Here is a 17,853-nt window from a genome sequence, read left to right on the forward strand (position 1 = left end):
AGGCCCCGCGCTGCGGCCGGCGGGCGCCCCGAGGGCAGGGCCGCGAGCGGGGGGCGGCGCTGCGGGCGGCGCGATGGCGGGACGGCCCCCGCGACGTGACCGCTGAGGACGCCCCCGCCGCGCCCGGGCCCGCCGCGCCGAGACAAAGGGGAGGCGCCCGCACGCGCGCTCGCGGGGGGCTCGCGGGGCGGCCGGGCGCGGCGCCGCCTCACCCCGGGCCCGGCGCGCGGGGCCGATGCTGTGAGCGGCGCGGACCCCGACCCCGACCCAGACCCCGACCCCCCGCCCGCAGCCCCCACCCCGCGGCCGGCCGCGCCATGTGAAGGGCGGGCGGCGCCCGGAGCGCGTGAAGATGGGGGATGCGGCGGACCCCCGGGACGGGAGGAGGACCTTCATTGTTCCGGCCATCAAGCCCTTCGACCACTACGACTTCTCCAGGGCCAAAATCGCCTGCAATCTGGCCTGGCTGGTGGCCAAGGCCTTCGGGACAGGTACGTGGTGCCCGCCCCCCATCCCTCCATCCCCGCATCCCTCCAACCCCCATCCCTCCATCCCCGCATCCCTCCATCCCTTATTCCTCCATCCCCTATCCCTCCATCCCGCATCCCTCCAACCCCCCATCCCTCCATCCCTCCAACCCCCCATCCCTCCATCTCTCCCTCCCCCGCAGGCTGCGCGCATCCCAGTTTTGTTTCCCATCCTCGGGTCCTCTCCGCGCGTGTATCTGCGCACAGGCTCGGGGACGCGATGGGGGATAACGCAGCTTTGCTCTTCAATCACGAGCCCTTGATTTGGGCAGGTGGGATGCGGCCAGATTTCTCTTATTTGATAGCAAAAGCGGGTTGTTTTTTTTTTCCCCCGTGACCAATTTTGTCCTGTCTTTACAAGGAGTGGTTTTAATTTGTGGTATTTTTTTCGCTGTGCTGCATTCATTTCCCCCACAGTCAGAGTCGTGATTACACCACCGAGAAATATGAGTTGGTTTCGTTATTATTGGAAGAAGGCACACAGGCTGCATTGATTTTGACATTTGTAACCATGGCTGCGACTCAGGCTCCATGGACTGTACGGTGGCCTCTGTCGGAGTGCAGTAGCAGTTTTTGTTGTCATTCTTTAAGCCCGTGTTCTCCCGTACACGTTTCGGGCTCTGTTAAACCAGTTATTTAAACCCAATGTTTAGCTTGCTGAGTGTCACGTACTATTTTCATTTCATGTCCAGGCACATTCCTTTTTCCAAACATTTTGGCTTCAGAAACTGAAAAACAACAACTTCCTACTGGGGGTTTTTTTTTTTTTTTTAATAGAAGAGCTTTTTGAGGGCATGTGTTGTTGACACAAATTGTAACAGGGCAGTAGGAGTCCAACACTCCCGCCTTTACCCAGTCTTTACAGAATAACAGGAAAAGGGCCTCCTGTTGTAATTCCTTAGCTGTTGCCTTAGGAGTCCATGTTGTAGAGCTCTGAAGGAATTAGCTTTTCACTTGGAGGTGCTCTTGGAAGGTAATTTCATCTGATAACTTTGAGTCGTTTTGTGAGGTTTCTGTGCCCTAGTTAATAAATTTTGGATATTTAAGCTACTTATTGAAATGTTTGTTAGTATTTACAGACTTTTCTGCAGGTGTTAAATACAGGGTTTTTTTTTTTTGTTTGTGTTTTTGGTGGTTTTTTTTGTTTTTGTTTTTGTTTTTGGTTTTTTTTAGGGGGAAGAGGATGGCCGATTTCCAGTTTTAGGACCATGAAAATTTGTGGGTAAATGGTCTGATTCATTCTTACTTTTTAAACATACACAGCTGAATATGTATACAGGTGAATATCAGGACTGCATATTTAGTTAACTAGCAAATGAATCTCAGTGTTTAGAAAATTATTTGAATTGGTTTGAGGGAAACTTCATGATTTTATGTTTATGACAGCTTTTATTTGAATTCTCATGCTTTGATATTAAAGTGGAAAGATGTTAAAGGCAAAACTGGCATCAGAAGTAAATATAATAAAAAATTTACTTTGAAATGAGTTAGATTTTAAAGATTTCTCTGGACTAAATGTGTAGAATAACACCTGGGAGGAAACACAGTGTTGGTGTATTTTTGTCTTCTGGCACCACTGGTATCAACGATGAAAATAATAGATGTGTTTTGGTTTTAACTGAAGCAGCATACTGAAGCTAATATCCATTTAGAGGAGAAATGAAAGCTATTTAAGTATTTAGAAAAGATGGAAAGAGGGAAATTTATATAGTGATCTCTTTGGAAAAGCATCATGTACCAAATGGGAGGCAGAGGGAATAGTAAAAATATTTTCTTCCTTTCTAAAACTGAGAGGAAACTTGTAGTACAGAGGTCAGAATGTTGCCTTGGATTCACAAGGTTCCTGACCAGAAAATAGCCTCCTCTCTAAGTACATATCAGGCATGTGTACCAGGTTCTGGACCACTGGAGAAGCAGGTGTTGAACACACTTGGAGAGGCAAAGAGGAAGGAACAGAGTATCAATGGAATGTGTGGTGTGCCGGGCACAGTGCTAGGTGCTTTGCATTACGTTGTATATTGGGGACTCGCAGCAGCTCTGTAATGCAAGTAGCGTGCTCCCCATTTAAAAAGCGAGGATGCCACTGCACAGAGAGGTTAAACAACTTCCCCACGGTCACAGTCTTAGTGAGGGCAGACGTGAGCTGTGATTTGATGGTCTGACTCTAAAGGATGTGGTGTTGGTGGAGCCCTGTACCTCAAACACATTGCTTCCTTTACTCCCACAGCATCCCTCTAGAAAGATACTGTTCTCATTTTGCAGATGAGGGAACAAGCTCAGGTGAATTTGCTCAAGATAAAACATCTGGCGAGTGGTGGATCCTGCGGGCCAGCTCAGGTGTTTTTGACTCTCAAGTCTTTGCTCTTTATATCGCTCTTCAGAGTAAGTCTCTTATCGGCCAAGGGTGCCAGATGTGCACATTGTACCTGTGAGAAGTCTTATTGATTTATTTTCTTTAAAGAATGGGCAGACCTTACACACCCAGGTTTTATATGGATATTGTCGGTACCTACATTTGTTTTGGCAGCAGTTGGAATGGATAAAAGTCATATTCGAAATGGAATGAAAAACAAGCTTAGAAGACCTTAAGAGAGTCACTTAGTAACAAGAAATTAATATATTATTAAGAATGTTATGTTTGTACATTTTGTTTATTCTTTAATCAACAGTCTTTCAAAGTATAAATTTATATGGAGTGAGTAGAAAAAAAATAAGGTTTCATTTCTTTTGATGTGAGTTTTCTCCGTTTGCCGCAGACACTGTTATGTGGCAGGTGTTAGGAGACCTCGTGTTTCAGAGGTGCTGGCGATGGCATTCAGTCAGTCAGTCATCCCAAACAGTAGCCCAAGTTTAAGTTATGATTTACTGACATCACTTCTTTAATCATGATACGTGGGGTCTTCAGACACTGATGTAGTCTTTTTCCATGAGAAACTTTCTAACTTTTCACATATAAAAAAGAAGTCAATTTTAGAACCATGTGTTGGAAAATTCATTTAAAATGATAGCTAGAAATCAATTGTGGACATAGAATGAAGTTATTGAACTATAAAAAATAAAGCACTAGTCTTGTAATACCTAGAAAGCAGATAAGAGTATTTACTTAACTTGAAGTTTTATGTCAGAGCTTAGAATTGTATTCTTTTTCTTTGCGCTAAAAATATTCCAAAGAGCCCAAATCTTAATAGTTTATTTTGTGGAAGAATGCAGATACAGTGTTGATCCAATGAAGAATAAGTTTGTTTAGATAAATTTTAATCAGTAAACAGATAAGCCCATCTAAGCAGAAGAGGGGAAGTTGAACTGTGCTGTGTCTACTGTATTTGAACAGCTTAACCTGTTTAGTGTCGTATTACTGAGTTTGCTTTAATGCTTTGGGGCAATGGTGGCTGCAAACCCTTTTATGACATTCTTCCTTACTAAATTCTTGCATTTGGAGGCGGGGCTGTGAGGCTTGCGGGATCTTAGTTCCCCAACCAGGGATTGAACCTGGGCTACGGCAGTAAAAGCACTGAGTCCTAACCACTGGACCACCAGGGAATTCCCAGCATTTGAAGTTCTTAACATGGAACTTAAGGTCCAATTCCTAGTGTCACTTTATCATTTCAACTTCGTCAACTCTGATTCTCCCTTTCGTACCCAGCAGTTTGGTACGAACTATAAAACAAATAGCAGAATATAAAATCATCTACCATTTTAAATACCCCTTATTACGTTTCTTTGTATATCCCAACACATTTTGTCAAAATCCTGCCTGAGACCTGCCTCTCAGGCGTGTGTGAAGGCAGTGTCGTCAGCGGACAGCACTGTGGTTAAGAGAGACCAATAGCAGAGAGGCCGGTTCTGGAAGTTCTTGCAGGAGCCCGGGCAGGAGGTGGTGAGAGCTGCTGCTGATGTTTACCGAGTGCTTACTATCTGTCAGTCATCTTCCGGGTATCGTCTCATTGTAACCCTCATGACAGCCTTGGGGGTGGGAACTGTCCACCACTCCAGTGTCACTGATGAGGAAATGAGGCCCCAAGGGTTAGGCTCTCACCCAGAGCCACCCAGCTCACAGTGTTGTGCTCCAAACCTGATTCCAGGCTACCCTCTTTACCACGTGCTGTGTGGGGAGAAGTCAGATTAATGGAAAAGAGGCAAAGGATAGAAAAGACATTGCAGAGATGTAATCCCTGGTGTTTCTAAATGACTGAATTTGGGGTGCATGGGGAGAGGATGAGGGTCCCTGAGGTGGTAGGAGAATGAGGTTACTTGAGCTGAGTCAGTGCCATCGGCAGAGACAGAGAGCAGCGCGTTGAGTGGCAAGGCAGCTTTGTTCTGGGGAGCCTTGAGCGCCGTGTGCTGGTCACAGCCCTTATCTGAGAAACGAGTAAGGTGGGTAGCTGCACCTGTGGGTGCAGAGTGTGATCCACCAGGTGAGGCAGCAGAGTACCAATCTGGGCCTCTTCTGTGTATAAAGTGTAAGTGAAATCAGAAGTAGATGAGATCATAGAGGGAGAGAAAAGATTTGAGACAGAATCTAGGGTAGTGAACACTTAGGCTAGTTGTGGGAGGAGGCTGAGGGAAAGAAGGCAGAATTAGAGCAATCAGAGAGGTAGGAAGAGAATTAAGAAATACTGTAGAGATACTGAGGCCCTGGAAGCAGAAAGTTTCCAGGCGGGTGGTCTTATAACAGTGTCAGAGGCTACAGGTATTTAAACCATGCCTTTCTTCTTCGAAGAGTTTGTGCTCTAGTACGGGCTTAGAATAAATGTGTAACTGCAGCAGAGTTCAGGAAAAATACAGAGCGGTGTAACTGGACAGTGCCTCGAGGAAGGAGGTAGAGGTGGAAGGAGGGTACTTTCCGACTCAGCAGTCCATGGAGGAAGTCTTGGCAGTGGAGGTGGTGGTTAGACAGACACAGAGGGTGTGGGGCAGGAGTCCTGCTGGGTAGAAAGTAGGCGTGGCAGGTGGGGCACGTGGTCTGTGTGCAGGCATGGAGCTGGGACCGAAGCACTGTTAGTGGAACAACATAGACCTGTAGGATTAGAGGAGGTTTATGTGATGAGTAGTGGGAGATCCAGCTTGAAAGGTAAATTGGGATTGTTTGGAGGGCCACCTTAAGGAATTTGGTATTTATTTAGTTGATAAATAAATTATCCTAAGCACAGTGGATTTTAAGAAAAGCTACTATGATTTATTGAACACATACTTTGTATTAAGTACAATTTTGAAACATTTGCCTTATTTCTTTAATTCTGAGAACGACCCTGTTAAGTAGGTATTATTTTATTTCTTCTTCTGCATCTCTAAGGCAGGGTTTCCCTCCTGCAGAACCGCTGACTGGCACCCTCTTTGTTGTGGGGGCCATCCCATACGTTGTAGGAGTTTAGCAGCACCCCTAGCCTCTACCTACTAGGTGACAGTAGCATTCCCCACCCCCACTTCTACCCCAGTTGTAACAACCAAAAATGTCTCCAGAGATTGCCAGTGTCTCCTGGGGCCAAAATGACCCAGCTTAAGAATCACTGCTACGAAGACTGTGAGTGAAGGTGTTTAAGTTGAAACACCTTCAATTTAAAAAGGTATTTTGGACATTGAAGTACAAATTAATTAGAGCACGTCCTGATTTTACAAATATTCAAATGGAAAATAAGAATTTAGGAAATATGATAGTTTGCCGTTTTTATAAAAGAGGAAACGGGTTTAGAGGGTTTAACTTGCCCATGATCATCCAGCTTGTGAATGGTGGAACCCAAGTTAGAGTCAAAACCTTTATGATACTAAAGTTTGTGTTCTGACCTCTGTGTTACACTTTTCCTAGAGTTCATTACAATTTTATAGTACTGATACTAGAAGTGAAGGCACAAAGAAAGCGTGACAACCTTTCAAATGTAAGTCTTAAATTTTTTGTTTTTGTGGAATTAAAAAGTGTATTGAATTTTTCTTCAACAAACCTGTTCGTGTTTGGTTAGTACAGAAATAGGAAACATATTTAACATAGGTCTGTGGTTTCAGGGTCATCCACCCCCCCCCCCATCCCCCACTCCCACCCCCCCAGTGGATCTGATTTTTTACGTACTAGGTTATGGACCTTTTCCGTTGGTAAATAACAAATAATGATCTTTAAATGAATGTTACACATTTATTAGTAGTGACAGCGTGGTGCTTCTGCTGAAATAATAATTGTTTCAGTGACCACGTGTAGCACTCTCCTTCCTGTGCCTTGCATGGTTTCTCCTTTTCTTTTTCAACACAGACTCTGCATGTACGTAGCATTCTGGGTTAGAGGCCGACACCCCGACACCATAGTGTCTTTCCAGCTCTCCTTCTACCACCTGCTCCCTCTTTGGGAGGCTTTTTCCTGAAGTCTTTGTCTCAGTTCCCCTGCTTGCTGAATAGTCGTGATACTAAGCGTTTGTTTAGCCGGCTTTAGGAGAAAAACATAAGCTTTGAAACATGACTAGATCCATCTCACACTCAGGCTACCTTTGGATGTTCTGTTTCCCTTGTGGAATGGGATGTAGTTCTTTAATAATTTAAAAGAATTCTTTTTATTAAAAATACTTTTTTCACTACTGACTGGGAAAAATGAAACAGAGGCCAGGAATCCAGCACTGGAGAGAACACCGAGCTCCCTCTGTAAGCCTCATGGTTAGGCCTGGTCGTGTTCGTGGGGTACCTGAAAACAGTTTTTAGGGGTAAAGAAATAGAATTTCAGTTCACTGAAAAAATGTTCATCTCCCTACTCCATATTTCACAAATATAGGTTCCTGGGAATGTGTGGGTATGATCTTAAAAAGTTATTTTGAAACTACTCCACTCCCAGCACTCCCCTTCAAATCACTTTCTATCTCTAAAATGGGAATTACAAGCAAAGTTTAAGTACTTTAGGCTCCTGGAATAAAAAATATTTGAAATGTTTGAAATACTTTAAAAGACATTTGTCCTCAGCAAAGGAAAGTTTCAAAGTAGATGGTTTTTCATTTTTTTCTGCTGGCAATTTAGTGCTACTTTCAAGATTCTCTTTCAACTGTCTTCTTGTTTTCCATTCTTTTTTTTTTTAGGACATTCAAATTACGAGGTTGCTGACTTGTAAATTTTTCTCTCATTTGTGCGTTATGTAGAATTTTGTATTGTAACAGATTTTGAAACAGCAGAAATATCCTTTCTCTTTTTTCAGCTACCCCCCCCCTTTTTTTTTAACATAGATTTTAGAGGTCTTGATTGTAAGTTCTTGAAATTTTACTTTTGACACTTAATATGTTTTGAAGAGGTGAGACAGGCACAGATTCAGAATTTCAAAAGTATAAAACGCTAGGTTTAGTGAAAAGTCTCCTTCCCTCCTGGACCCTGAGCCACTCAGTTTGTGTTTTAAACTTGGTGATGTTGAAAGTCTGTTTCTCAAAAGATCTCTTGGAGTGCACTGACAGATGGCTGAAATGGTGACTTTAACGTTGTGTATATTTGACCACAACAAGGAAAAAGATCTCCTGGATACAGAGCAGAAAACATATTGGAGGGAGACTGAGAGTTGTGGGGAAACAGTTAGGATGTTGGTATGGTCCAGGTGAGAGATGATGGCGGCTTGAATCTGGATGGCTGTGGAAGGAAGTGGGTGCGTGTCAGAGGTAAGACTTGGCAGTTGGTTGGACATGGCGAAGGAGAGATAATGTTGGGGGGCGTGTTGAGATTAACTTTTCTTACTGAGGAACAGTACAGTGGAAGAGGGCCGGGACACGTGTGTGAACGAAAGAGGGTGGGAGAGAGCAGCCCTGAGACGGTGGGTGGTGTGTGCACACTCGTGAGTGGGGCCCAGAAGGTCTCAGGGCTGAGAGGCGAGGTGGCGATCAGGGTGGAAAGGGTGAGTAACAGCCAGTCACCCTGTGGGAGGGTGTGGGGAGAGGCGGCCCAAGACAGGAGAGTGACCAGAGGGGAAGGAAGGAAGGGGACAGAACACTGAGCCTGGGGGGGAGGCGCAGCTGGGAGAGGCCTCAGAAATGTCTTGGGACTTAGCAGCTACAGAGCGTGGAAGACTTGGCTTGGAAGGTGTGGAGGGAAGTGGGGTGGCACCGGGACTGAGCTGCTGGGAAGTGAACGGGGTGGGGCGGGGGCTCGGGATGTGTTCACTGGTCAGCACAGAAAGTCCACCTCGGGGGGTCTGAGGGCGAGGCTCGGGTCTGGTGTGGTGGAGCCCTCTTGCTGCGCCAGGGTCCTCGCTCCCGTCCTGTGCCACACCACCGCTCAGGGCTCTTCAGAGGGAGTTCTCTGCTCTTCTCTTGCCTTCTTCCTCCTTAAACAAACATAGCTGTTTGATGATGGAAAATCTCAAACATGTCCCTTGGCAGTGAACTTTCATGTACTCCTCGCCCAGGCTCCACGGTCAGCAGCTCACAGCCAACCTTGATTTATCTGCACCGCAGCCCCCCACCCCCACTGGTTATTTGAAGCAAATCCCCAACATCGTGTCATTTTGTCTATAAACATATTAGTGTCTCCAAAAGCCAGGGGCCCCCTTTTTATTTTTTTTTATTTTTATTTATTTATTTTTAAAGATTATTTTGATGTGGACCATTTTTAACATCTTTATGGAATTTGTTACAGTATTGCTTCTGTTTTGTTTTGGTTTTTTGACCCAGAGGTATGTAGGATCTTAGCTCCCCGACCAGGGATCAAACCCGCACCCCCTGCATTGAAAGGCGAAGTCTTAACCACTGGACTGCCAGGGACGTCCCCAGGGCTCCCTTTTTATTTTTATTTATTTATTTTTTTTTTCATGTTACTTCTTCTTTTTTTTTTTTTTTATTTTTTTCTTGTTATTTTATTTTTATTTATTTATTTATTTATTTATTTATTTATTTATTTATTTATTTATTTATTTTTTGGGGGGGGTACACCAGGTTCAATCATCCGTTTTTATACACATATCCCCATCTTCCCTCCCTTCCTTGACGCCCCCCCCCAAACCCCCCCCACCCTCCCCGCCCCAGTCCTCAAAGGCATCTTCCATCCTCGAGTTGGACTCCCTTTGTTATACAACTTCCCACTGACTATTTTACAGTTGGTAGTATATATATGTCTGTGTTACTCTCTCGCTTCGTCTCAGTTTCCCCTTCACCCCCCGCCCCCTCCCATACCTCGAGTTCTCCAGTCCATTCTCTGTATCTGCATCCTTGTTCTGGTCACTGAGTCCAACAGTACCATTTTTAGATTCCGTATATGTGAGTTAGCATACAATATTTGTCCTTCTCTTTCTGACTTACTTCACTCTGTATGACAGACTGTAGTTCTATCCACCTCATTACATATAGCTCCATCTCATCCCTTTTTATAGCTGAGTAATATTCCATTGTATATATATGCCACATCTTCTGTATCCATTCATTTGTTGATGGGCATTTAGGTTGCTTCCATGTCCTGGCTATTGTAAATAGTGCTGCAATAAACATTATGGTACAAGTTTCTTTTGGGATTATGGTTTTCTTTGGGTATATGCCCAGTAGTGGGATTACTGGATCATATGGTAGTTCTATTTGTAGTTTTTTAAGGAACCTCCAAATTGTTTTCCATAGTGGCTGTACCAATTTACAGTCCCACCAACAGTGCAGGAGAGTTCCTTTTTCTCCACACCCTCTCCAACATTTGTTGTTTCCAGACTTTGTGATGATGGCCATTCTGACTGGTGTGAGGTGATATCTCATTGTGGCTTTGACTTGCATTTCTCTGATGATTAGTGATGTGGAGCATCTTTGCATGTGTTTGTTGGCCATCTGTATGTCTTCTTTGGAGAAATGTCTATTTAGGTCTTCTGCCCATTTGTGGATTGGGTTATTTGCTTTTTTGGTATTAAGCTTCATGAGCTGCTTGTATATTTTGGAGGTTAATCCTTTGTCCGTTGTTTCATAGGCAATTATTTTTTCCCACTCTGAGGGTTGCCTTTTAGTCTTGTTTATGGTTTCTTTTGCTGTGCAAAAGCTTTTAAGTTTCATGAGGTCCCATTCATTTATTCTTGATTTTTATTTCCATGATTCTAGGAGGTGGGTCAAAAAGGATGGCGCTTTGATGGATGTCATATAGTGTTCTGCCTATGTTTTCCTCTAGGAGTTTTATAGTGTCTGGCCTTACATGTAGGTCTTTAATCCATTTGGAGTTTACTTTTGTGTATGGTGTTAGGAAGTGTTCTAATTTCATTCTTTTGCATGTTGCTGCCCAGTTCTCCCAGCACCACTTATGGAAGAGGCTGTCTTTTTTCCATTGTATATTCTTGCCTCCTTTGTCAAAGATAAGGTGCCCATATGTGTTTGGGCTTACTTCTGAGTTCTCTATTCTATTCCATTGATCTTCCTTTCTATTTTTGTGCCAGTACCATACTGTCTTGATCACTATGGCCTTGTAGTATAGTTTGAAGTCAGGAAGCCTGATTCCACCAACTCCATTTTTCCTTCTCAAGATTGCTTTGGCTATCTGGGGTCTTTTGCATTTCCATACAAATCGTAAGATTTCTTGCTCTAGTTCTGTGAAAAATGCCATTGGTAATTTGATCGGGATTGCATTGAATCTGTAAATTGCTTTGGGTAGTACAGACATTTTCACGATGTTGATTCTTCCAATCCAGGAACATGGTATGTCCCTCCATCTGTTTGTGTCGTCTTTGATTTCTTTCATCAATGTCTTAAAGTTTTCTGCATACAGATCTTTTGCCTCCTTAGGCAGGTTTATTCCTAGGTATTTTATTCTTTTGGTTGCAATGGTGAATGGGAGAGTTTCCTTAATTTCTCTTTCTGCTCTTCCGTTGTTAGTGTATAGGAATGCAAGAGATTTCTGTGCATTAATTTTGTATCCTGCTACTTTACTAAACTCATCAATGAGTGCTAGCAGTTTTCTGGTAGAGTCTTTAGGGTTTTCGATATATAATATCATGTCATCTGCAAAGAGGGACAATTTTACTTCTTCTTTTCCAATTTGGATTCCTTTGATTTCTTTTTCTTCTCTGATTGCTGTGGCTAAAACGTCCAAAACTATGTTGAATAATAGTGGTGAGAGTGGACACCCTTGTCTTGTTCCTGTTTTTAGGGGGAATTCTTCCAGTTTTTCTCCATTGAGAACAATGTTGGCTTTTGGTTTTGCATATATGGCTTTTATTATGTTGAGGTAATTTCCTTCTATGCCCATTTTCTGGAGAGCTTTTATCATAAATGGATGTTGCACTTTGTCAAAAGCTTTTTCTGCATCCATTGAAATGATCATATGGTTTTTATCCTTCAATTTGTTGATATGATGTATCACATTGATTGATTTGCGTATATTGAAGAATCCTTGCATCCCAGGGATAAACCCCACTTGATCATGGTGTATGATTTTTTTAATGCGCTGTTGCAGTCTGTTAGCTAGTATTTTGTTGAGGATTTTTGCATCTATATTCATCAGTGATATTGGTCTATAGTTTTCTTTTTTTGTGACATCTTTGCCTGGTTTTGGTATCAGGGTGATGGTAGCCTCGTAGAATGAGTTTGGGAGTGCTCCGCCTTCTGCAATATTTTGGACGAGTTTGAGAAGGATAGGTGTTAACTCTTCTCGAAATGTTTGATAGAATTCGCCTGTGAACCCATCTGGTCCTGGGCTTTTGTGTGTTGGGAGATTTTTAATCACTGCCTCAATTTCTGTACTTGTGATTGGTCTGTTCATGGTTTCTATTTCTTCCTGGTTCAGTCTTGGAAGATTGTATTTTTCTAAGAATGTATCCATTTCTTCCAGGTTATCCAATTGATTGGCATATAGTTGCTTGTAGTAGTCTCTCATGATCTTTTGTATTTCTGTGGTGTCCGTTGTGACTTCTCCTTTTTCATTTCTAATTCTGTTGATTTGCATCTTCTCCCTTTTTTTCTTGATGAGTCTGGCTAATGGTTTATCAATTTTGTTAATCTTCTCAAAGAACCAGCTTTTAGTTTTATTTATTTTTCTTATGGTTTCTTTCCTTTCTTTTTCATTTATTTCTGCTCTGATCTTTATGATTTCTTTTCTTCTGCTCACTTTAGGGTTTCTTTGTTCTTCTTTCTCTAGTTGTTTTAGGTGTAAGGTTAGGTTGTTTATTCGATCATTTTCTTGTTTCTTAAGGTAGGACTGTATTGCTATAAACTTCCCCCTTAGAACTGCTTTTGCTGCATCCCATAGGTTTTGGGTTGTTGTGTTTTCGTTGTCATTTGTTTCTAGATATTTTTTGATTTCCTCTTTGATTTCTGTAGTGATTCCTTGGTTGTTTAAGAGTGAATTGTTTAGCCTCCATGTGTTTGTCTTTTTTGCAGTTTTTTTCCTGTAATTGATATCTAGTCTCATGGCGTTGTGGTCTGAGAAGATGCTTGTTATGATTTCAATTTTCTTGAATTTGCTGAGGTTTGATTTGTGACCCAAGACGTGATCTATCCTGGAAAATGTTCCGTGTGCACTTGAGAAGAACGTGTATTCTGTCGTTTTTGGATGGAATGTCCTATAAATATCAATTAAGTCGAGATGGTCTAATGTGTCATTTAAAGCTTGTGTGTCTTTATTTATTTTCTGTTTGGATGATCTGTCCATTGATGTAAGTGGGGTGTTCAAGTCTCCCAGTATTATTGTGTTACTGTCGATGTCCCCTTTTATAGCTGTTAGCATTTGCCTTATGTATTGAGGTGCTCCTATATTGGGGGCATAGATATTTACCATTGTGATATGTTCTTCTTGGATGGATCCCTTGATCATTATGTAGTGTCCTTCCTTGTCTCTTTTAATAGTCTTTACTTTCAAGTCTAATTTGTCTGATATGAGTATTGCTACTCCAGCTTTCTTTTGACTTCCATTTGCATGAAATATCTTTTTCCATCCCTTTACTTTCAGTCTATATGTATCCCTTGGTCTGAAGTGGGTTTCTTGTAGGCAGCATATAGAAGGGTCTTGTTTTTGTATCCATTCAGCCAGTCTGTGTCTTTTGGTTGGAGCATTTAATCCATTTACGTTTAAGGTGATTATTGACATGTGTGTTCCAATTACCATTTTCTTAATTGTTTTGAGTTTGTATTTGTAGGTGTTTTCCTTTTTCTTGTGTTTCCTACTTAGAGAAGTTCCTTTAGCACTTGTTGTAAGGCTGGTTTGGTGGTGCTGAATTCTCTTAACTTTTGCTTGTCTGGAAAGCTTTTGATTTCTCCCTCAAATCTGAATGAGATTCTTGCTGGGTAGAGTATTCTTGGCTGTAGGTTTCTCTCTTTCAGGACTTTCAGGATATCCTGCCATTCCCTTCTGGCCTGCAGAGTTTCTGTGGAAAGGTCAGCTGTTATCCTGATGGGTTTTCCCTTATATGTTGTTTGTTGCTTTTCTCTTGCTGCTTTTAATATTTTTTCTTTGTGTTTAGTTGTCGTTAGTTTGATTAATATGTGTCTCGGTGTATTTCTCCTTGGGTTTATTCTGTATGGGACTCTCTGTGCTTCTTGGACTTGGTTCATTATTTCCTTTCCCATGTTGGGGAAGTTTTCCACTATAACCTCTTCAAATATTTTCTCAGACCCTTTCTTGTTTTCTTCTTCTTCTGGGATGCCTATAATTCGAATGTTGGTACGCTTAATGTTATCAGTGAGGTCTCTGAGACTGTCTTCTAATCTTTTTATTATTTTTTCTTTTTCCTGCTCTGTGGCAGTTATTTCCCCCATTCTATCTTCCAACTCACTTATTCGTTCTTCTGCCTCAGTCATTTTGCTGGTTATAGCATCTAGAGTATTTTTCATTTCAGTTATTTTGTTATCCATTGCTGTTTGTTTTTCTGAGTTCTTATGAACTGTTTCTTGTACTTTCTCTATTTTGTTATCGAGATTTTGTATCATTTTTACTATCATTACTCTAAATTCCTTTTCAGGCATTTTTCCTATTTCCTCCTCATTTATTTGGTCTTGTGGGTTTTTTTCTTGCTCCTTTGCCTGCATGGTGTTTCTTTGTTTCCTCATGGTTGTCCAAACTTTTGGGGTTGTTTGTCCTTGGGTTTTTTTGCGTTATTCTGTGACCAGCAGAGGTTCCTTTATTGTTCGTCTGTAAGCGTCGGTGTGTGGGGAGGGAGAGGGTACAACAGTGGCTCCTTCTCCTGGGAGGGAGTGAGCAGTGGCGCACTGATGTCTCAGTCAGGCTTGGAGGTGCCTGTTGCAGAGGGCGCCGGTGGCTCAGGCGTAAACAGAAAGTCTTAGAGTTGGGCCTCTCTCGGGGGTTTTTTTCTTTTCTTTTTTTTTTTTTTTTTTTTTTCTCTAGGCAGCCTCCCTGCTGCTGGCGTTGCAAGGGGTTTTAATCTAGCCCCACCCGAGTGCCTGAGGGTACTTGTTATCCCTGAGCGCCTTAGGTGGCCCGCAGGGCGTCTCTCCACTGCCTGTTGCAGAGGCGCGGAAAGAGAGAGAGAGAGGCTATGCGCGCGGCTCCTCCCAGCCGCCAGTGAGCCTGCAGCCTCCAGCCGCCATCATGGCCGGGCAGCTCTCAGGAACGGGCACTCCTCTCCGCGGGCCTCCTCCCTCCTGTCCTCTCGGTCCGTCACCCTACCGGCAACAATGTTTCCCACACTGAACCAGCTCTCCTGCTCCCACACTCCCGCTCCTGGACCCTCCGTTCAGCCGCGGATCGATGTCTCGGTCCGGGAACGCTGAGCTGCGCTGCGGACCCTCCGAATGTTTCTCACTCCCTCCCGTCTGCCACAGCTCTGCCACTTCACCCTCTTTGAGCCCTCGTAGATGCCTCCCTACCGGCTATGTCGGGCTCCCCGCAGTCCCATCCAGTGTCCGAGGCCGTCTGCTGGTGTTCAGCTGGTTCTCTGTGAGAATTACTGCGTCCTTCCGTGCATTCCCAATGCATCTGTGGGGAGGGATGCACTCCACGTCTCTCTACTTCGCCGCCATCTTTTCCTTCCGGGCTCCCATTTTAAAAAAACGTAACCGTGGTCCTGTCATGATCCACATCACCAGTCGTGGTCGTTTTCATTTTTTCGTTTTATAGTTCATTTGTTCCCGTCAGTGTGTAAATAGGGGCCATCCTTTGGAATTTGTTATGTCCCTTTAAGTTTTTTAAATACATAGGCTCCCCCTCCATCTCGTTTTGTTTTCCTTGCAGTTTACTTACTGGAGAAACCAACGTGTTTGTCCTGCCATTTCCCATGGCCTGGATCTCCACAGTATCGTGTAACAGGTTTCTTTTTGTCCCCTGTATTTCTTATAAATCGACAGTTAAATCTAGAGAGTTATACGGATTCAAGTTTGATTTTTTTTTTTTTGCATACTTCATAGGTTTGTGTACTTCCACCAGGAGGCACTTAATGTCCTGTTATTTCTCTTTGTGTCATGACTTCATTTGGTAGTGGGAATACTCTTCTCTGTATTGTGTCTGGGTGCCCTGGGGGAGAAATTTCCTCGATGAACTGATGAACTGTAGCCTCCAGGTGCACTGGCAGAGGTCACGGAGCAAGAGAGGCTCACAGACCAAATCAGAGTGCTTAAGTCACACAATTTGTTAAACCAGCTTACAGTGAGAAGCTCGGGGAAGAGGTGGGGTGAGTTACTACGCCCTCCCCAGGTCCTGCAACACACCGCGTTCTTTGTCTTTCTCTTTCTGCTCCATCAGCCTTGCCCACAGATGGTGTGGTCACCGGAACCAGCACCGAGGTTTGAACTGGAGGCCCACGGTGACACGAGGCTGCACGCTTGCTCCATCTGAGATGCACGGGACAAGCCTGCCTGCCACAGCTGTGGCTTGTTGGGAAGCCTGATGAATAGCCATTGGTCTTGTGTGCCTTGGGCAGAGGACATGTAGGCCAGAATGGGTGTCACCGGTGGGTGGTCCAGTTAAGCATTCATGAATATTACCTGTTCGTGTATATTGAGTGTTCATTGCCTATTGTTTGTTTGGCCTTATGTATATTTAATATATCATGAATATTTATTGCCTGGAGTATCTTGTGTATCACAAATAGCTCGCACCTTAGAACCTCATGAATAAGGTATCTTTGGGTTTTTCCATCCCTTTCTACGTTTAACATGCATACACTGCTAACCACTTACCTTTATTTGAGACATTCTTTGAGGTCTGTCTGTGACTAACAAACTTTTTTCTTACTAGTATTTATCTGTGCTTCACATATCTTAAAAGGTTTCACATATATTTTACAAACTTATGCATCTTTTATAATAGAATTGAATAGTGTTGAAAGTAAAAGCACATTTTCTTAGGTACAGGAAAGGCAGGGTAACTGCTCTGCTCTCTCTCTTTATTGGAGGAAATTGGATCACACTGAGTGGGTCGCTGGCCCCCGAGAATCTGGAAGGGAGTAAAGAACGGGGAGAAAGAGCCTTTTGAGCAGCAGTGAGGAGAATGCGCAAAGGCTCTGCAGGGGCAGGGCACGTGGTTCCAGGAGCCGACTGGGCTGGCCGGGACAGGGTCCTGTCTTTCCTGCAGGTCAGAGAAAGGCTTTGAATCCTTAAAGAGGTTGGAAGTCATTGGAAACCCCAAGGTTTGGTGTGGTGTGTGGCGTGGTCGAGTTTGCCTACGGGAAATACGCAGATTCTGGCTGCAGTCGAGACTGGGTTGGAGGGGGAACAAGAGTGGTTTGGAGGGGCGCATGAGAGCCAGGACCGGGAGGTGTGAGTGGAGGTTGTGAGAAGGGGAGGGGTTTGGGCTGGATTTGGTGCTGGGTTTGAGCTGGGCTAGGGGGACCGGGAGGCAGTAGTGATGACTCTTAGGGTCCTGCTGGTGTGCCTGGATGGCGGTGTACTTCTGTGAAGGGGGGAACACTGGAGAACGAGCACGTTTGGGGAGAAGATTGATTTGGCCCATGTTGAGATTTCGTGGCTTTTTTCAGCATAATTTCAGATGTGTAAGAGTAGAACATTCAGGTGTGTAAGAACAGAACATTCAGGTGTGTGAGAGTAGAACGAGGGGCTTCTGAGTGCCTTTGACCCGGAGTCACCAGTTGTTAACACTTTCTCCCACTTGTGTGATTCTCTCCCTTTCCCCTCCCCACACAAATACATGCGTGTGTGTATGTGCGTATGTACACACACATGCACGTGGGTGTGTGTATACGTATAATATTTTCTGAATTGTTTGAGAGTGAATTAGAGACATTGTACCCCCTAAATACTTTGGGCTGTCTCCTAAGAGGAATGATAAGTCTCAGATAATCTCAGTAAAATTATAAAATCAGGAACTTTAACTTGGACGTGACCTTTCATCCACAGCCCGTACTCAGATCTGCCGTCATCCTGATGTCCTCTGTTGCTACTTTCCATCCCAGGATCCCGTCCAGAGTCGTGCCTCGCGTCTGGTGGACGCGTCTCTGTTGGCTCCTTAGCCTGGG

The 17,853-nt window shown here is 43.7% G+C and overlaps 1 protein-coding gene and 1 non-coding gene across 4 annotated transcripts in view; one reads left to right on the top strand and one right to left on the bottom strand.

The window, feature by feature from the left end:
• The first annotated feature begins 219 nt into the window (after positions 1–219).
• The window catches only part of CAMSAP2 (calmodulin regulated spectrin associated protein family member 2), a 105,133-nt gene continuing 87,499 nt past the window's right edge, over positions 220–17,853 (top strand). For all 3 annotated transcript variants that reach the window (XM_057725728.1, XM_057725733.1, XM_057725732.1), the window contains exon 1: positions 220–491. In XM_057725728.1, coding sequence (XP_057581711.1) covers positions 353–491 — 139 coding nt within the window. In that variant the 5' untranslated portion in view covers positions 220–352. The remainder of the gene's footprint in view (positions 492–17,853) is intronic.
• Positions 3,996–4,067, bottom strand: TRNAK-UUU (transfer RNA lysine (anticodon UUU)). The gene has a single exon. It is a non-coding gene; the product is annotated as a tRNA-Lys (tRNA).

Source organism: Hippopotamus amphibius, chromosome 3 (assembly GCF_030028045.1).
Source record: "Hippopotamus amphibius kiboko isolate mHipAmp2 chromosome 3, mHipAmp2.hap2, whole genome shotgun sequence".
In the NCBI taxonomy this organism is placed as follows: domain Eukaryota; kingdom Metazoa; phylum Chordata; class Mammalia; order Artiodactyla; family Hippopotamidae; genus Hippopotamus; species Hippopotamus amphibius.